The 19539-nt window shown below is 44.5% G+C and overlaps 1 protein-coding gene across 3 annotated transcripts in view; it reads left to right on the forward strand.

Annotated features, from left to right (window-relative positions):
* Window positions 1–3101: 3101 nt before the first annotated feature.
* MOB2 (MOB kinase activator 2) overlaps window positions 3102–19539 on the forward strand; it is a 165676-nt gene continuing 149238 nt past the window's right edge. The window contains exon 1 of one of the 3 annotated variants that reach the window (XM_030560611.1): window positions 3102–3229. In XM_030560611.1, the coding sequence (XP_030416471.1) occupies window positions 3213–3229 (17 nt within the window). In that variant the 5' untranslated portion in view covers window positions 3102–3212. The remainder of the gene's footprint in view (window positions 3230–19539) is intronic. The other 2 variants (XM_030560604.1, XM_030560608.1) reach the window with 2 other exon arrangements.

Genomic DNA, 19539 nt, shown 5'->3' on the forward strand with positions numbered 1-19539 from the left:
GCACTAGGTCCCCTTGCTCAGCACCCAGGAACCCTGGTGTCCGGCAAGTAAAAACTAGTAGTCCCTACCTGTTCTGACACCGCGCTGTGCTCTAGAAATGGCCAATAGCAGGTCTGGCTTGTAGGCAGGGGGGCCATGAGGCTCTGTGCACTGCCACCACACTGAGCACTGACTCCACAATCACATTGGCTGGGAACCAGTCAATGGGAACTGCAGGGGCGGTGCCTGTGGGCTTGTACGCCACTGCCTAGGAGCCAGACCTGCTGGACACTTCTGGGCTGCAGCGTGGTCCATGGAGCCAGGACAGGCGGGAAGCCTGCCTCTGCACCCTGGCTGCACCACTGACCAGGAGCCATCAGAGGTAAACCTGCACCCCAAGCCCTGCTCCAGCCCTGAGCCTCCACCACTCCTCATCCCCGGCCCCACCCCAGAGCCTGCACCCCCAGCCCAGAGCTCTGACCCCCTCCTGCATCCTAACTCCCTGTCCCAGCCCAGAGCTCCCTCCCACACCCCAAACCCCTCATCCCCAGCTCCGTTGGGTCACGGGCATCAACAATTTTCTTCAACTGGGTTGCCAGAAAAAAAGTTTGAAAACCACTGCTCTACAGGAAGTGCAGCTAGCCTTTTCTTAGGGGGCAAGGTGACCCCTCCCCCACTAACCAGAACTCAAGAGTCCCAGCTCCCAGCACTGGGTTTGAGCAGCTAGGCCACAGTGCCTTCTACTAGCAATATAACTAACAATATAACTATCATAAATAACACTGGTCTACAATTTTTGAGAAGTCATCTGCTTCAGAGATAAAATGTGATATTTATTATGTGTTTTGATGTGCTGAATTCAAATATGACAATTAAAAATATGATTGGCTACTGTTTCTAAGATATTTAAATTTTTACATTTTATGTCTATGTATATTGTGTAGATAGTAGAGTTTTAATCATAAATTGTAAACCTAGGTCTTTTCATGTGTTTATGGTTGCTTTACATGATAATATTTCACCTGTCCTGTTTATGTAACACTTTAAAAATCAGCAAAAGGGTTATATAAATAAAATTTATTATGAAACAAAAGGCAAAAAACTATTATGTACATAGTTTACTCCTATTCAGTGTCTACTCGGCGCTTCTTGGCTTGTCTCTTGTATTCATTAAACGGAGCATCTCTTGTCACTGTCAAGCAATAGTCTGCAAGCATTGATGGGCTCCATTTGCCCTGATAGCCTGCCAGGAGATTCCACTGCTATAGTCTGGAGCCCAACAGCTCTGCCTTACTCTTGGGTAGTTCCAAATCCCTGACAAGGTCATTCAGTTCACCTTGTGTTATGAGGTGTGGTTCAGAGGAGGAGGATGGGAGAAAATGTGGGTCCTGTGACATTGATGGTTCAGGACCAGAAGTTTCATCCTCTTCCTCTTCCTTGTCTGACTCAAGTGAGAATGATTCTGGTGCATCAGGAACCGGCAGTCCTTCTCCGTGGGGTACTGGGCGTATAGCTGATGGAATGTTTGGATAATGCACAGTCCACTTTTTCTTCTTTGACACACCTTTCCCAACTGGAGGCACCATGCAGAAGTAACAATTGCTGCTATGATCTGTTGGCTCTCTCCAAATCATTGGCACCGCAAAAGGCATAGATTTCCTTTTCCTGTTCAACCACTGGCAAAGATTTGTTGCACAAGTGTTGCAGCATATATGTGGGGCCCACCTCTTGTCCTGATCTCCAATTTTGCAGCCAAAATAAAGGTGATAGGCTTTCTTAACCATAGTGGTTATAGTGCGCTCTTGTGATGCAAAAGTCACTTCATCACAAACATAGCAGAAATTATCTGCACTGTTCACACAGGTACGAGGCATCTCTGCTCACTTTGGCTAAACAGAAATGTGTCCCTTTGCAAAATCAAACACTGACAAATAAGAGAGCACGACACTGTATGATTTCTAGAGCTGATATAGGGCAATTTGTTCAGCAGAGTGATGTAAGCTTCGTTATGATTGCATCATCCATGACTTCTAGGAATAACATGATGCAATTCATATCATGTATGACACAATACCAGCTTCAGATTGCATCATTCATTGTTTTGCCTCAAAAGCAAGTACTGTCCAAACCCAGTCAGAGATTTATTCATAGATCCAGTCAAAGATGTATTTTAGTCATTTCTGGTTTAAATTGAGATCCCTTCCCTTTATAACTCACTTATCCGCCATTCCCAAGTCAAGGGTCGTATATACTGACCCAATAGCATATCTTGAAAACTAGATCCAATCAACAATTTTAAGCATCATTTTCGTTCTCAGTGACCCAGAATTAGTAAAGTTGGACTACATTTATTTCAGAAGCATTTTGGCGGTAGAGCAGTGTAATTAAAATACCTGTAAGCGATAGTAAATAATTTAATAAATAATAATATCCAGCTCTTAGATATACTAATCCCCTAATGGACAAATCAGTAATAAAGTAAAACCCCATCACAGTGGTGGCCCCATGCAATTATTAAACAGGAAGCCAATGAAATGACAAAAACAATGAGGAGTCCAGTGCACCTTAAAGACTAACCAATTTATTTGGGCATAAGCTTTTGTGGGTAAATTACGCATGAAAGCTTATGGCCAAATAAATCTGTTAGTTTTAAGGTGCCACCAGACTCCTCATTGTTTTTGTGGATACAGACTAAGAGGGCTACCCCTCTTATAAATGGAATAACAGTTATTCAGCAGTCCAGACTGGGGGGGGCTTCTGGTTGCAGATGAGACACCCTGCCTGGCACGCTCCGTACAGCAGCAGCTCCAGGAGTCCCCAGCCTCAGCACTAGCAGGTGTGCACTACATTTCCCTTAGTGCCCTGGGTCGCAGCACACTTCCGGGTTAGCAGTAGCAAGGGGCGGGGCCTGTGTGTTTACTTCCGGCCTCCCTGGGAGTGTGTCTGAGGCTAGGGGGACCGGCGCAGCCTGGCGGCTGGAGCGCGAGCCTGGCCGAGCCGCCCGCCCGCCCGCAGGGGGGAGAAGGAGAGGAGGGGCCAGGTGGGGGCGGGAGCGGGAGCCAGCCCCGCCGGCGGGGAGCCCCATGCGCAGCCCCAGAGGCCGGAGCGGGTGGTGAGCTCGGGCAGGACGCAGGAGCCCGCCCGCCTCCCGCCCCGGCTCCTCCCCGGCCCCGCGCCCAGCGGGCGGCGCAGCAGCGGAGCAGGCGGCGGAGCAGGAGGCACCCGGGAGAGCCATGGACTGGCTCATGGGGTGAGTGGCGCTGCGGGGAACTGGGGGTGCAGCTAGGGGGTGGGGTGGGGAATTCTCCCTCTTACCTGGGGTCAGGAGGTGCCTCTAAGCAGCTGGTGGCCAGCAGCTGGTCCCTGAGTGGCAAGAAATACCCTGACATGGGGTAGCTTTGGGTGACATGGGAACTATATGGCCTAGTTTGAAATGCACAGGAGTACAAGGGGATATGGAAAACACAGGAATTAGTGGAAAAACATCAGAGTGAAAGCCTCTTAACTTTTCCCTGAGCTACGTGGTGCTGTCTGATAGTGGCCTTAAAATGTAATGTATTATAGAGACTGTTGGTTACACTTCAGAGGTGGCAGTTGGTGAACAGAGGTGAGTATTAGGGTGGTAAGGGACTCTTATCGTGTTGAAAAGCATTGGCTACCCAGGCTGGGAAGCATGAAAAACAGTGAAATAGTATGGGACTCCTGCTAAGGGACAAGAGAAATACATGACTAATCAGTTGTTCAGGGCTGAAAAGACAGTATGTGTGGTCTCCTGCAGTGACATTGAGAGGAGAAATACTGTATTAGAATGTGCTTATAGGGCTACACTGTGTCAAGCTTGTAAAATGTTTGGGGTTATTTTTGGGTCCCTTGTCTATTGATTGCTATGTGGAGGTTGTTTACTGGTTTACAGGGTAGGAGAGATGCAGAAAAGAACTTTCCCTGTTCTGCAAATTAATCTGTATAAGAGCAACTAATTTCTTTCCTTTTTTGGATGTAAAAAAGGGAGACATTGCATGTCTCAACACATTTCTATCAGTGTAGTGAGACTGCTATTTCTGCAGCAGAACTTTAGCTCTGACCTAGGAGTTTGCCAAGATCTGATCTGAATGGCTTGCTGGGGAGTGGAGGAAGACACCTCAGCATAGATTAAAATCAAATCAGTTCTGTGCCGAGGGACTTGGATAGCATGGGATTAATCGTGCTAATTACATAGAGACGGAAGGTAGAAAGCGATTTGCTGCTGGTTTTATATGTAAAAATCTTCACCAGAGAGACACATGTACAGTAGAATGGAGTGACCTGATATATTATTAGTGTCCTAGAGAAAGAGATTTGATAGCTTATTGCAAGAATTTTGCTGATGACCTGTACTTGGGTGAACTGAATAATTGTGTTGCAGAGTCAAGTGACCGGTAAGTTTATGATTCAGTGACATTTGGTGTTAAGTTAGTTGGTTTTGTACAGTAGTTTGATCCTTAGTGTGATGTTTTATACCTGTGTTGCATCCTCCATAGTGTGACAGCACTAGAAAATGGGATCACAGCCTATCTGTGTTGCTAGGTCAAGTAGTAAATTTTTTACATGGAAAAACTACCCAGTTCTACTTCTTCTTTTTTCTTAAACTGACAGCATTTGTCTGCCCTGCTCTTTTATTAAGAAGACAAATTCTTTGGATATATCCAACTCTAGAGCCAGTTGTCAAGACATCTGTAACTAGTATTAACTGTAATGTTGACTAATAAGCTAATGGGCATGAACTCCTGTGCATTTTCTGGGTAGATTGTTAGTATGGCTTTCCTACAACAAATTAATTAATAGAAGTATAGTGTTTGAGACATGCAAGGCCTTTTTGTGTGATATGCATTGGAAAGCTGACATCTGGCAGGTTATAAGGAAATACTGTTTTTAGTTACTAATAATGAAGATATTGGTGTAATTGGGTTTCTTTTGATTGTGTTTTTAGCAACTACTATTGCAACTAGAGCTTATCATATTTACTTTATATAAACAAATCTAAACTCTCCACAACAATACTCAAGTTTCTTTAAGTGAAAGGAAGCTTCATTTAAAAAAAAAAAAAAGCTTATCCCAATACTTAAGCAGAAGACTTAGATGGCTTAAGATGGTTCTTTCACATCCATTTTGTACAAACTATATCATAAATTAGCCAAGAACCAAACTTTGTGATGTTACTAGCCTTTCATTGTATTAGAATGTAAATTTTCTCATCATTCATATTTTATGGTTGTTGGAAGTGTGCTATGTACTACTGCTGCCACTGTGTACATGTAATCTTTCCAAGATGGGTGAAACTCATGTTGGAATGGAGAACGTCTCTTTGCCTACATTAATTTTCATTGGTCCTGGTTTGTCTATGGATTACATGTTTGTTCTTTGCTGTTACCTGATACTTCTGTTTAATGTCCAAACCTTGTGTACATTGCAATTTTTTGCATTGTCACAGGGTGTGTCTTCACAGCACAGTAAGATCAAGTTTTATAACTCAAATATTAACTTGACTCCTTTCCCCACACACAAATCTATAGTTCGAGAAAACTGCTTTAAGCTCAAGGTAGCTAGCCAGCAAAGCTCTGTGCTGCTGAAGCTTGAGCTAGGAATGCAGTGGGGATGCAATAACTTGAGTTACAACATGTCATCAGAAGATAGTCCAGTGATTCTGTGCTGCTAATCAAATCACTGTGTGTAACTCATGTTGTTTGGAAATGAAGCTAACATAGCTCAAGTGAGAGTAACCACAATTCCCCTAATCTGAGTGTGCTAATTTGAGCTAACTGTACTCTGGAGACACATTCTTTGTTTCAAAGTTTGTTGCAGTTTTGTTTGTGTGGACTTTATGGATAATAAGGAGTAGGAAAACAGTGGGTATGTGGGAGAGCGGGGAAGACAACCACCTCTTAGGGTTTGGCTACACAAACTGCTACAGCAGCACTGCTGCAGCACTTCAGTGAAGACACTATCTATGCCAACAGGAGGAGTTCTTCCATCAGTGTAAGTTCTCCACCTTCCTCAGAGGTGGTAACTAGGTTGAGGGGGAAAATGACCTACTGCTGTCTATGCCAGGTGTTAGGTTGGTTTAACTGTGTTGCTCAGGAGGATGGATTTTTCAACCCCTGTGCAAGGTAGTTCTACAGATCTAATTTCCTAGTGTAAACCAGGCCTCAATCTGTCCATGTGGATCCTTCCATCAGCAGCACTATGTGTGTCTAAGTGAAAACACTCCTCTGTTTACTGAAAAAGAAGCTTATGGTATTCGGTTCATTACAGCAGAGCTTTGAATAAATGTCAGTCTGCCTTAGCTTCAGCTGAAATTGCAATTCTTTGCAATCTCTTGTAAGTGAAGGGAGGCGCTGTGGAAAAACTTGCACAAAGAGGGAAGAACAAAATGTTGCCCTCTGGAACACCACAGTTTTTTGAATGAATTTCCTCTCACTTCTGCATATTAAGCCTCATCAGTCTGTTTTCTAAAGTCCCTGTGTATCAATGAGACTAATATGGAAAGAGTACAATTCCTTCTCAATAAACTCTTATACTGTGTTAAATGTGTTAGTACTCCTAAGAACATTTGTTTCCTCATGTTGACAATCATATTTTTTCTTGAATGCTCTGGAGTGGAAAGTGCTCTACATGTTAAACTTTGTATCATCATAGAAACTGGCTTCAAAGGCAAACGAAAATTCTTTGTTTAAAATATAAATTAGGCAGCAGCAGCTAACCATGTTCTAGCTTCCCACTATTCCAGCTCATCTCACATTTATTGCACTTAGACCTCTTTATTCCTTAAAGGTTCTGTACAGTTGAGTGTTGTGTTGGGAAGTGGGGGAAGGGGAAGTTCTAATCATACCACAGAGGGCAGCAGCCTAAGTGTCTCACATTGCCGCAGAGCACTTAATACAGAAATAGAAACTGGAGCCTATAAACAATGATGAATTTGTCAAAGATTAGGCAAGTAACAGTAAGCTTGGCTGGCCACACACCAGAGCTTCACTGTGATCAGTTTGGTTAATTGTTGTTCTCTCAAATGCCTTAAAACTGTTGAAGTTCTAGAGGGAAAAGCTGCATAACTGAGCTATTGGCATACATACAATCACATGTCAGTTTAAGACCCAAATAAATCTCAAGTCTCTCCTTTCCCTTGGAAAATGCCTTATCTTTCTCCTGAACATTGCCATAACAATGTTACTGATTGAAGGGTGTGTTCTCTTTGGTATATATGTGCAACTCCTATTAGTTACAATGGGAGTTGTGTCTGGAAAGAATAGAACAATAGGTTGTGCAATATCTTGGATCTTTATAAATAGAAGAGAGAAGGCTAAACGTATTCCCATTGTACATAGAAAATATGTACCATGGCTTTGATTGGAGACCACAGATGCTTGGATGGTGGTGTTCATTGACATCTGATGGGAATCTAGGCTATACACTTAGTATTTCATTTTGAAAGAGGATTGATTTGCTATTAAAGGTTTTGGCTGTATTTGTAACACTCAATTTAAAGTAGCAACAAAGGTATTGTTCCTTCAGTTGTGAAACCTTTTTAATTTGAATTTAAAACTCTTATTGTAAAGGACAAAACCTGTTTTGAAAATGAAGTTGTAAATCTCACAAGCCTTGATTACTCTTTAAATACTGGGTTCTGATAAATAAATTTTAACATCTGTGCCCACGGAAGAATGACTTTGAATATGCAGAGCAGCTTTATGTTACATAGACATTTAAAGGAAAAACCAGTTTGCCAACAACTACCTGTTAACTACAAATTACTGCTTTACGGAAGGACTGAGGTGGAGGGAGAAAAATGAGTGAAAATTGTTTAATTAAAAAGAAGCTATAATGTTTCCTTGTCTAATTTTTCTTTGTTCTCTCATCTTTTACCACGTGAAAGACTTGCAACCTAAGTCAGTTTGCTGCAATCACATGCTGTCCTTAAACTTGCGTGGATATTGTTTTCTGTTGACCATTTATCCATATTCCATCCACAGTAGAGAACTGTGACATTCCCAGTACCATGTATGGTCCTCTAGAATACTGGTAAACTGCAGTGTCCCAATACTGTGTCCAGATGGTTTTACAAGGTATTTCCAGTACCAGTAAGACTGTAGAACTTCTGAGTAAGTCTGAATGCATTTGTCCAGACTGCTTCAGTTGGAACTGTTTCAGTGCAAGCAGGATAACATTGTAGCTCCGAGGCTTCTTTTGATCTTCTCACCAAGCTGTCACAACTTCTTCCCACCAATTCCTGGATGTATACAGGATAGGTGATACTAAGCTGGTCTTGCTTTTGCTCTTATTCTGACTCTCTACCCTTTGCTTCTCTCTCCCCCACAGAGGAACGCAGCACACAACAGCTTATTAAAAGTAACTATTTAATTGTGTGGTTTTTATTCTACAATTAATATTATCCAGTAAAACTTTACAATAATATTTTGTGGCCAGTGGATCTTCAGCTCCTGGACAAAATACGTATGTACACATGGTAATTTCACAGCTACAAATGAATTTGTGCCTTACTGTGGGTTGAAATAGCATGGCAGTGAAGTGGCTGCCTTGGCTGTATCTCCCAGACTTATTATATCTGAAGAAGGCACTGTACACCCTGGTTTAAATCCTCACTCCTACATATCCATGGCATTTCAGTAACCACTACTCAGACCTCTCTCCCCTAGTTCTTGTACATCTCCTGGGGCATTACTGCATGTGGTGTGGGAGTGGAGAATATTTAGCCTGCTTGGAGGGCTGTCCTCCCATCGCTCCTGTATCTGACTTTTAGAGGGTGATGAGAAGAGGAAATGGTTCAACAAAATACAGAGACATTATAGAATATAAACCAAGCCTCTTATCTTAGAGCATGGGCACCTGAAGTCAGCAGTGCTCATATAAGACTCCAGGAACAGTTTACTTAAGCACTCTGTGGTCAACTTGTGGCTTTCTGTGTTTTGAATGCAATTGTGGGGGAAAGCCCTTACTCTTCATGGTATGTTCACAGTGGGGAGAGCTATTGGACGTAATCATTTGGTTACTTCATTGGTTTAATCCAACATAACTTTGACACCTATATATAAAATTTCACATGCAACTGTATAAAAATTATATATGTACAGTAATATGTATACACAGTACATACAATTTACTGCCTAGCACACACCTGCTACCACAAATACCTATTACTGGAATTATGGGATAAGTAGCACAATGTACAGGTTGGAGCAAGTGCTATGTGTGGACACAGTGCATTAGTCTACACAAATAGCTGTTCAGTGTGGACACTAATCCATGTGAAGAAGAATCTATCAAAGAGAATCTCAGCTGCAATGTTCAACCTTGTGCAGAGATTCAGTCCTCTAGTGTAGAAGGGTTCCATGATCTTACCTTTACCTGGATAAGGTCAATGTATTTTAAGTAAAAATGAAGTGGCAAACCTTCCCTTCCACTAGAGGCTTCTGACTGACTTTCTCTTCCTTCTTCAGGCCACTATGTGGAAGGCTATAACGTCCTGCGAGTTGTAAAATTGTGGAGTGGTAGCATTGCTACTTTGTAGAGTCTGAAGCTAGTTAACAAAACCAGAATTGCATACTACTAACTTCAGCACTGTAAGAAGACTTATGAGAATGCAGGAGTTCTTTATTAAAAAGCTGTGTATTCTTGAGGTAATGTCTAATTGAAAATGAACTTCAGTAGCATATACAGACTACTATTATGGGGAGAGGTCTTAACACTGAACTACTCTTTAAATCGCTAATAACTAGAGACTAAAGGTGTACAAAGAACACTTAAGTTGCAACACTCCTACCTACATCTGGCTTTACAAGCCAATAAGAATCAAATATGTTAATTTTCAACTGTACTAGATTTAATTTTGTCTGTGCTTGCACAGGATGCATTAAATGTAAGGAATACAGCATATAGCTAGGAACAGTGAAGAAGTATGTGGCATGCTTTGCATTCAGGTTGCCTACTACCCAATACAAGTGAACAGATTAAGGTTAAAAGCAATATACTCCTAGCCTGTGCAGAACAGGCATTTGTGTAAGGAAGCATTTTAAGTTTGAGGATTCCTTGAAGCTAACTAATTACAACAGAATGTCCTCCCCCTCCCCACCAATATGGATAAAATAAAAGATTACATTTCTACCCTCAGTTCTGTACATAGCAGTACCAGCATTTCCATCAGCTGACAATAAAAAGGCTAACTTGTTTGCCCTCATTCCTCTTTAGTTAGGGAAACCTTCTTCTTTTATAAGGTGACTTTTTTCCCCCTCACAAAGCTTTGCTAGAACCTCTCTCAGCTGCATGAATATATACTCATCTTGGTTTTTAACTGACCTCACAACAGGTGTTTCCCTTTTGTATAATCTCTGCAAAATCAGGGTTTCATGAGCTGTTTCTTCTATTTGGAGAGAGTTGAAAATAGACTCATAAAACACAGACCTGCACTTCCCATTCATACATATAATACCTAAGGACATGTTAAATTTATGCTCTTTGCACCCAAATAAACTTTGTACGTGTCACTGGACACTCTACATATCTCTGGACTCTATTAAAGTGAAACTAAATATAGTTTTGCTTGAAGGAAACAGATAATAGAACTGAAAGTTAATCAAGATGGTCACAGTGGGATTTTGCATCTCTTCTGGCGAGTGAAGGCATGGGAAAGAGACTAATAATTCAGCTGCTGCTGCTTCTTTTGTATGACTGGGGTAAATAGCAACCTTTACAAATTTGTGTCTAGATTTGATAGCCATCACATTCACCAGGTCACTGCTGCGGCAATGCCTTTCAGGTCGCCAGTGAAATAACTCAGATATGATGTGCTCCATTGTTTGTTTGTGCCTGGTGATCAGTCACATACTGGTGTTTGCCTCATTTTCCATTTAAACAGGGTTTGTCCACATCTCCCACGAGATGTTCTGATGTGATTCAATCTGCACTAGTCTTTCTCACATAAAGCAAAACCCGCATTTCCTCGGCAGGGTCAATGACAAGCTGTTTGTTTTGAGCAGTCAGAATGCTCCATGTGGCTCTCCATTGAGCTTCAGCGTTGAAGTTGAGTGTAAGGGCCTTGATGCAGTTCCATAAAGGGTTGTGGGATTTTAATCTTGTCTTTGGCAGGTTCTGCAGGTCCTCGTGCAATGGGATCCTCATGTTTGCCTTGACATGGCTGAGAAAGCAAGATGTCTGGCAGTTCTTCTAATCTGTGGAGCCTGGATGTGCGATAGAACTGGGAGCCAGATGTGATCGTCCCTGACACTGTGCACACAACATTGTTGAGTTGAGTATCAAGGAGTTGAGTGTGACTGCTGTGAGACCACACTTGAGCACAATATTCAGCCACAGAATATATACTTGCAGTTTGTAGGGCCCATGGACTGAAGCCCCATGGTGTTCTGGCCAGTTTCTGATAAGCGTGACATGAGACCTGACCTTATTGCGGTGTTCCTGAGGTGTTGTTGAAAGGTCAAATTCTAGTCCAGTATAATGCCAAGATACTTTGGGTTAGCCTCATGGCTGACACTCTCACTGCAGAACTGCATATCGAGTTTGGTATTAGCCATTTTATTGATCAGATGAAAAGTGGTCACCATGTCTTTTTTTTTTCCCCCCCTAAGTTTCCAGTGTTTGGAAATTAGCCATTATGCTAAGATCTTGGGTTAAGATGCAGTTTGATGGTATCGAGGCAATTCAACAATTACTATATTAGAGATATCAGGGAAAGCTTGGTGTCCGCTACTGTGCTTCTGAGACATCAATGACTTTGCATGCTGTGTTGAGCTTCGATTATTGATAAATTGCTTCCTCCTCTTGTCACTGCAGCTGCACTGCTCTGCACATAAGTGAATTAAGGCTTCCTGTAAAGAGAGTCAGAGTGTGTCTGAAGCTGTTTTTACTTTTTTCCTACCCAGTACTTTCAGTACTGCTTTTATCCAGCCATACTTGGCCCTCCTTTAAATTTCTTCCCTGTTTGCTTTCTGTAGAGGGCACAGCACAGGGATTCTCATTCTTACAAAACATTTACAGAAGCATGTGAACATGTAAACAGATATCCTTAAAATTGAATTAAACATACTTGAGGGGGGAACTGTGCTTTTCACGCACTCTTGGGGTCAAACTTTGATCCACCCTGTATCTGTTAAAGTGGGGATTTTCATTGAAATCTTTCTTCACTGTGCTGCAACCCCTCTGACAACACTGCAGGGTGTAAATCTGGGATGATTGTGGCCCTCAGTGTATATTGAAAATGCTTGCTATCACTTTGATCCCTTTTTTCAGAATCCTTTTTCTGTCTAACATGGCATATGTTCATCATACATAATGATGCATTTTAAGATGTCTGGATTTAAGCAGAAATGAAGTTTTGTCTTCAGTTTACTGGCAATGTGTTTACTGAAAACCCCCTATTCCTAGAACTGTTCTGACATCGATAGTGCATAAACAGAGCCACTATCACTTCGGTTCATTTTAAGCATGGACTATATTTCCACTAGCTGATAAGTAACTGAAGACAAATCTTTCAAGCTTCCATCTGGGTGTCACATACAATGACAAGTAAATAAACTCTTAAAAAGCAGTTAACAGCATTTTCCTCTGACTGAGAGTAGAGTATGAGGATGCAGGTAATTGTTAATTTAGGTTTAGCTCCTACAAATGACCTCCCCAGACCCAGGCCTTCAATGGGTATACCTGGGCAGATTCATTACTAGGCTGTAACTCTTCATGACTTCCGCTTGCTAATTTCCATAGCATCTGGACATATGGCAAATACTAGAAGAAGGTCGTGCATTATATTAAGCTGTTTGCAGTGAATAGTACAAACAATTAACACATTTAAACAAAACGTAATGAGCTGATTCTCTTTGCTGGTTGCCGAATCATGTATCTTTCCTATTAGCTTAGCGGGCTACTGGAGAGAGCCCTGATTAGTATTATTGGGGGTAGGCTAGTTATCTCACAGTGGATAACAAAGAGATGGCCTCAAGTCCTTGTTATAATCATTCTGTGGCAAAACTGTAAATATGGTGATAACTGGATGTTAGTCATGTGAGTAATTAAAAAATCATAGATGGATCTAAAGCAAGTTTTCCTAGCAAAAACAGGAATGTAATGAATCTGGGGGAAGACAGAGGTTTGGGAGCTTTTGATTGAATCAAATCCTGTCCAGGACAAATTTCAGGAAGCAGCAGTTTGGATCAGCTCTAGTTTTTGTGGTCTGCATGGCTTTGCAATATGGGAAGCTTGTGGCATCAGTCACTGACAGACTGTCTACAAGAATCATTGGATGCCCAAGGACGTTGAGATTGGAAGTGTAAAATTAACAAAATAGTGGGATTTTTAAACAGCTGCATTAAGCAAATCTGAACTCTCCTTTGCCAGGTTTGTGTATGCTGGGGCTGTTGATCAAAGGCAGAATTTTAATCCAGGTCTCAAAGTGAAATGCTAGTGATTTAAACTAAACTAGTGCAGTGGTTCCCAAACGGGTTTGCGAACCCCTGAGGCTTTGCACGGTGTTACAGGGGGTTCGCCAGAAAAATTTCCTTAATGGGGGCCAGAGGACCCTGGACATGGGAGGCAGCAGGTGTGACTCAGTTGCAGAGCAGATAGCCTGAGTCCTGTGGAGCACTGAGTGGGCAGCTGAGCCCTGGTCACTGGAGGCACCACTGCCCAAGCCCCATGCAGCGCGGGGCTAGGCAGCTGAGGCTGGCAGCCTGAGCCCCAGCAGTCAGTGGGGGCCAGCAGCCCGAGCCCCATGGAGTGTGGAGCTGGCAGCCCAGACCCTGTCCAGCAGAGGCCAGCTGCCTGAGCCTCATCGTGGGCAGGGAGGCAGCTGGGACCCCAGGCACGCGGGTGGCAGCTTGGACCCCTGTCTTAGGCAGATGGGAAGTTGGGTGGTATGAGGGGCAGAGAGAGCAGGGGCCACGCTGTACGTGGGGAGTGGTCCAGGCTAATTTGTCCCTCGTGGGGCACCTGGCCCTGGTGGAAGACAAGATGTTTGTGCGCCAAACCAGCCGGAACCAGGAGGTAGTCATTGTAGCAGCATTTAGGTGCCTCAGTAATTCGATACTTAGGCCTTGTCTACACTACAGAGTTGCAGCGCTGGTGAGGGGGTTACAGCACTGCAACTTAGGATGTGTACACACCTGCACAGCCCGGCCAGCGCTGCAACTCCCTGTTTGCAGCGCTGGCCGTATACCCTGTCGAGCCTCGGGTGTAGAGGATCCAGCGCTGGATCACCAGCGCTGGTCATCAGGTGTAGACACTCACCAGCGTTTTTGTTGACCTCCGTGGCATAAGCAGGTATCCCAGCATACCTGAAGAAGCCTCTCTGGTAATCAAGCAAACTCCACTGCCCTGGGCTCACCTGACCCCTCCTTTAAATGTCCCGGGAATTTTAAAAATCCCCTTCCTGTTTGCTCAGCCAGGTGTAGAGTGCAATTAATCTATCAATCACTCAGCGACCATGCCTCCACGCACCAAACGAGCCCCAGCATGGACCAATGCAGAGCTGCAGGACCTCATTAGTGTTTGGGGAGAGGAGGCTGTGCAAACACAGCTGCGCTCCAGAAGGAGAAATTATGATACGTATGGGCAGATATCGCAGTCCTTGATGAGAAGGGCCATGAACGGACGCCTTGCAGTGCAGGGTAAAAATTAAAGAGCTGAGGAGTGCTTACTGCAGAGCTCGTGAGGGAAATCGCCACTCAGGAGCTGCCCCCACAACCTGCCGGTTTTACAAGGAGCTGGATGCCATACTTGGGTGTGACCCCACTGCAAATCCTAGGAGCATGATGGAGAGTTCAGAGCAGGGAGAAGTGGGGGAGTTTGTAGAGGACGGAAACAGTGAGGCTACTGGCGTGGAGGGAGACACCCCGGAGTCCCAGGACACACGCAGCCAGGAGCTCTTCTCAAGCCCGGAGGAGGCTAGCCAGTCGCAGCAGCTGGAAGTTGATGTTGAGGAGGAAGCTGAGGATCGTGCTCGGGGTAAGTAGATTTCTAAGTTTTGGGAGAGGAGGATTTTGGTTATGGCTGCCTGCATGCATGCCTAAACGTGGAATAGCCCATTGATTTGCTCTATCACTTCTCTGTAATCTGCCTCGGTAATCTCTTGAAATGTTGCTGCAAGAGCGTTTGCAATTTGCTTTCTCAAATTGATAGGGAGAGCCACCGTGGTCCCTGTCCCGGTCAGGCTAACTCGTCCGATCCGCTGTGCAGCGAGGGGTGGGGGGACCATGGCTGCACACAGGCAAGCTGCATAGGGGCCAGGGCGGTATCCACATTCCTGTAGAAGACCCTCCCTCTCTTCCCAGGTAACACGCAGCAATGATATGTCTGGCAGTAGGAAACCCTGTGGAGAGTTAACGGATAATTGAGTGCAGGGCGCCAGGTTCTCTTTTCCCCAGCCCATGGCGCTCTGTTTTTAACACCCCCCCCCTTCCCGGCACGTAGGCAGCCATGCGGTGCTCTCCTGTGTTCCTGACCCCCCCCATCCAAGCAGGCATCCAGCCCTGCGGTGTGCTCCCGTGTTCCCCACACCCCTTCCAAGCAGGCATCCAGCCCTGCGGTGTGCTCCCGTGTTCCCCACACCCCTTCCAAGCAGGCATCCAGCCCCGCGGTGTGCTCCGGTGTTCCCCGTCCCCCCCCTCCAAACAGGCATCCAGCCCCGCGTTCTCCCCCCCCCCGTCACCAGCAGGACGGCGTGAACGCGGACCAAAGAAACCCCCCCCCCCCAAGCAGATAGCTCACCACCTTCCAATTCACTACTGTCCCCTCTTCAGGACACCAGCTACCTCCTGTACCCATTGCTGATAAACCCCAGTGACCCACTGGTCAATTCCCACTCCCAAGGGGAAATCGGGGCAAAACCACTCACCCCATTGCTCGCCATGATTTAGCTTGCCTGCCCTCTCTGTGTTATGTGAGGTATGTGAGAAGGATGCTACCAAAAGTCTAAAAAGTCCTTCACCAAGTGATAATAAACAATGTAGCCTCTGTGTATTACACGTTTCTATCTCTCTTTTTTCTAGTGACCTTGACTACTGCAGCCGGATCACCGGCCTCACGTAGGTTGCAGAACTTGAGACGGAATCCTAGAAAATCAAAAGAGGAATTGATGAAATCTGTTATGAGCCACTACAACAGAGAAAGTAGGAAGACAGAGGAATGGAGAGAGAAGACCTATGAATGGAGAAGCAGTGTACATGAATGGAGGCAAACAGAAAGCAGGAGAAAGGAATTGTCTGCCAAAAATACCACGAAGCAGATGATAAGCCTCCTGGCTCGCCAAACTGAGTCTTTCGAGTCTATTGTAGCCATGCAGACAAATATGTACCGTGGTAACCCATAGCCTTCCCAAAGCCCTCTTCCTTGTTCCCCAGTATTTCCACAAAACAACTTTCTCCAGCAGCCAGTTCCTTATTATCCCCAGCTGCCCCTAACACCTGTAAGATCACCTACCAGCCCTGATAACTATAATTCTTACCCGGTTCACTCCACCCCCATTATTCTGCAGCATAGTAATCCTGAAGTGCAGCAGACATTGAATATTGATCAAAATAGGACATATTAAAACCTGTAAATGTACAGTCCACCACCCCTACCCCCTTGCCCGCTATGTACTGTATGTTGAATAAAGTTTTTTTTTCTATTTCTTTCACTACGTTTTATTGTTGCTGGAAGTGGTAAATATTATACACCAAGGTAAAGCAAAGCACATCAAATACATCAAACATTACTGTTGGCTCTCAGCATCAAATTGCTCCCTTAAAGCATCCCTAATCCTTGAAGCCATTTCCTGGGCCTCCCTATTAGCCCTGCTCTCTGGCTGAGCAAACTCATCCTCCAGGCGTCGAACCTCTGAGGTCCATTCCTCACTGAATCTTTCACCCTTCCCTTCACAAATATTATGGAGGGTACAGCACGCGGATATAACAGCGGTGATGCTGCTTTCCACCAAATCTAGCTTCCCATAAAGACAGCGCCAGCGAGCTTTCAAACGTCCAAAAGCACACTCCACAGTCATTCTGCACCGGCTCAGCCTGTAGTTGAACCAGTCCTTGCTCCTGTCAAGCTTCCCTGTATATGATTTCATGAGCCATGGCATTAAGGGGTAAGCGGGGTCTCCAAGGATCACAGTGGGCATTTCGACGTCCCCTAGTGTGATCTTGCGGTCTGGGAAACAAGTCCCAGCCCTCAGCCTCCTGAACAGGGCACTGTTCCGAAAGATGCATGCATCGTGCACCTTTCCAGGCCATCCTGAGTAAATGTCAGTGAAACACCCACGGTAATCCACAAGCGCTCGCAGAACCACGGAGAAATACCCCTTGCGATTAATGGACTCTGATGCCAGGTGGGGTGGTGACTGAATAGGAATATGCGTCCCATCTATTGCCCCTCCACAGTTAGGGAACCCCATTTGTGCAAAGCCATCTACAATGTCCTGCACGTTCCCAAGAGTCATGGTTCTTCTTAGCAGGTTACGATTAATGGCTGTGCAAACTTGCATCAGCACCATTCCAACGGTAGACTTTCCCACTCCAAACTGGTTCGCCACCGATCTGAAGCAGTCTGGAGTTGCCAGCTTCCAGATTGCAATAGCCACCCACTTCTCCACTGGCAGGGCAGCTCTCAATCTCGTTTCCCTGCGCCGCAGGGTAGGGGCGAGCTCAGCACACAGTGCCATGAAAGTGGCTTTTCTCATCCAAAAGTTCTGCAGCCACTGCTCGTCATCCCAGGATTGCAGGACGATTTGATCCCACCACTGAGTGCTGGTTCCCAAGCCCAAACGCGCCGGTCCACGGAGCTGAGCACGCCTGTTACTGCTACAAGCAATTTACAGTCTTCACAGTGAGGCGATTCAATATCATCGTCTGACTCCTCACTCTCACTGTCACTCTCACTGTCACTGTCACTCTCACTCTCATTTTGCAGCTGAAGGAATAGCTCCACTGCCATGCGTGATGTGCTGGCAACATTCATCAATAAGGTCGTCAGCTGCTCAGGATCCATTTATAAGAAAAAGCGCTGTACAATCACAATGCTGCCACACTGCTCGGAATGTGTACCAAAGCACCACGGGGCGTTGGAACAGGAAGCGGAAAGACAATCACACTTCCTTCCCCTTCCCACAAGCCACAGCGCCGAAATGGGACGAGGTGCTCTGTGGATAGCTGCCCACAGTGCCCACTCCCAACAGCGCTGCAAGTACTGTTAAATGTGGCCACACTGCAGCGCTGGTTGCTGTAAGTGTGGCCACTCTGCAGCGTTGGCCCTATACAGCTGTTCCAACACAGCTGTAACTACCAGCGCTGCAAAACCGTAAGTGTAGACATACCCTAAGTCATTTTCTCTGGAGTGTTGTTTTGCTTCAGTGGGAGGTGAGTGGATGTTAGCATCACACTGAGGAGATTTAAACTGAAATCTCTGGAAATATTCATTTTTAGGAGGAGATTCATGAGATTTCATATTTTAGTGAAAGAGGTTCATGGGTTGTTAAAGTTTGGGGGCCACTGAACTAGTGTATTACCTTGTATCCTTTTCTGCAGTGTACTGTATCCATTCCCTAGTTAACAAGATGAGGAAGCTGTGAAGCTTGTTTACTGAATGCAGTTTTTAAACATCCTTGTTAGTAGTATTCCGCCCACTTGATTCTGGAATACAAGAAGCTGAGGCAGCTTCTCTCGCCATAGCACACTCTGTAAGGAAGGCATGTGATGCCTTGGCAGTGACGCATTGGTTTAGTACTGTTGAGGATTGTTAATTAGTGAGCCACACGAGCTCTCCCTAGTGAATGAGAATAAACTTGGTCTTATTAATGTTCTTGCCAGAGATTGTTCACACATTTTGGGCAATTGGACTCCTAGAAGTTTCCCCATTCTTGAAACAGCCTCTTCTGCAGGAGTTACACTTGTCATTTTGACTTTTAACCGTTCAGTAGCAGCACAGAAAGAGTTTTAAAAAAGAACTTAGTTTTATTTTTTAAAGGGGGGGGGAGAACAGCAATTTGGCTACTGAAGGCAAGTTCTTATAGGGGAGAGAACCTAGTCAGGGCAACAGTTCTTCACACAACCTGTAAAGCTGGATATTTAGTTCCTGTGTCAGAAGAGAGATCAGTGGCAATGGAAATAGGACAGAGGGCATTTCTCCATTATGCTCCGCTTACAGTTAAACAGATTATATGACTTCAAGTTTCAGCTAAATGTTTGCTTCTCTTCACGATGTGGAAGCATGCTAGCAAGATCAAAAGAAAGGGTAAAGAAGGAAGAATCCTAAATGAATGTTCGAGACTAGTCTGTGCTCCAGCTTACTGTTACCATAATACAAGAACAATGGTGTAGCTGATTAAATAAAAGAGCTGCAAGGATGTAACACTAATGAAACGCGATACTTAATAAACCTGTGGAACTGAAAGTTGTATAATACCACTAAAGCAACTTGCTTAGTATAATTCTGTAAAGATTAGATCATATTAACCAGAGTGTTCTCTACATTTGTGCTCACTAGGATAAAAATGGCAAGTGTTTTCTGTCCTCATGTGTCAAAGCATAA

This window comes from Gopherus evgoodei, chromosome 4 (genome assembly GCF_007399415.2).
Source record: "Gopherus evgoodei ecotype Sinaloan lineage chromosome 4, rGopEvg1_v1.p, whole genome shotgun sequence".
NCBI classification, from domain to species: Eukaryota; Metazoa; Chordata; order Testudines; family Testudinidae; genus Gopherus; species Gopherus evgoodei.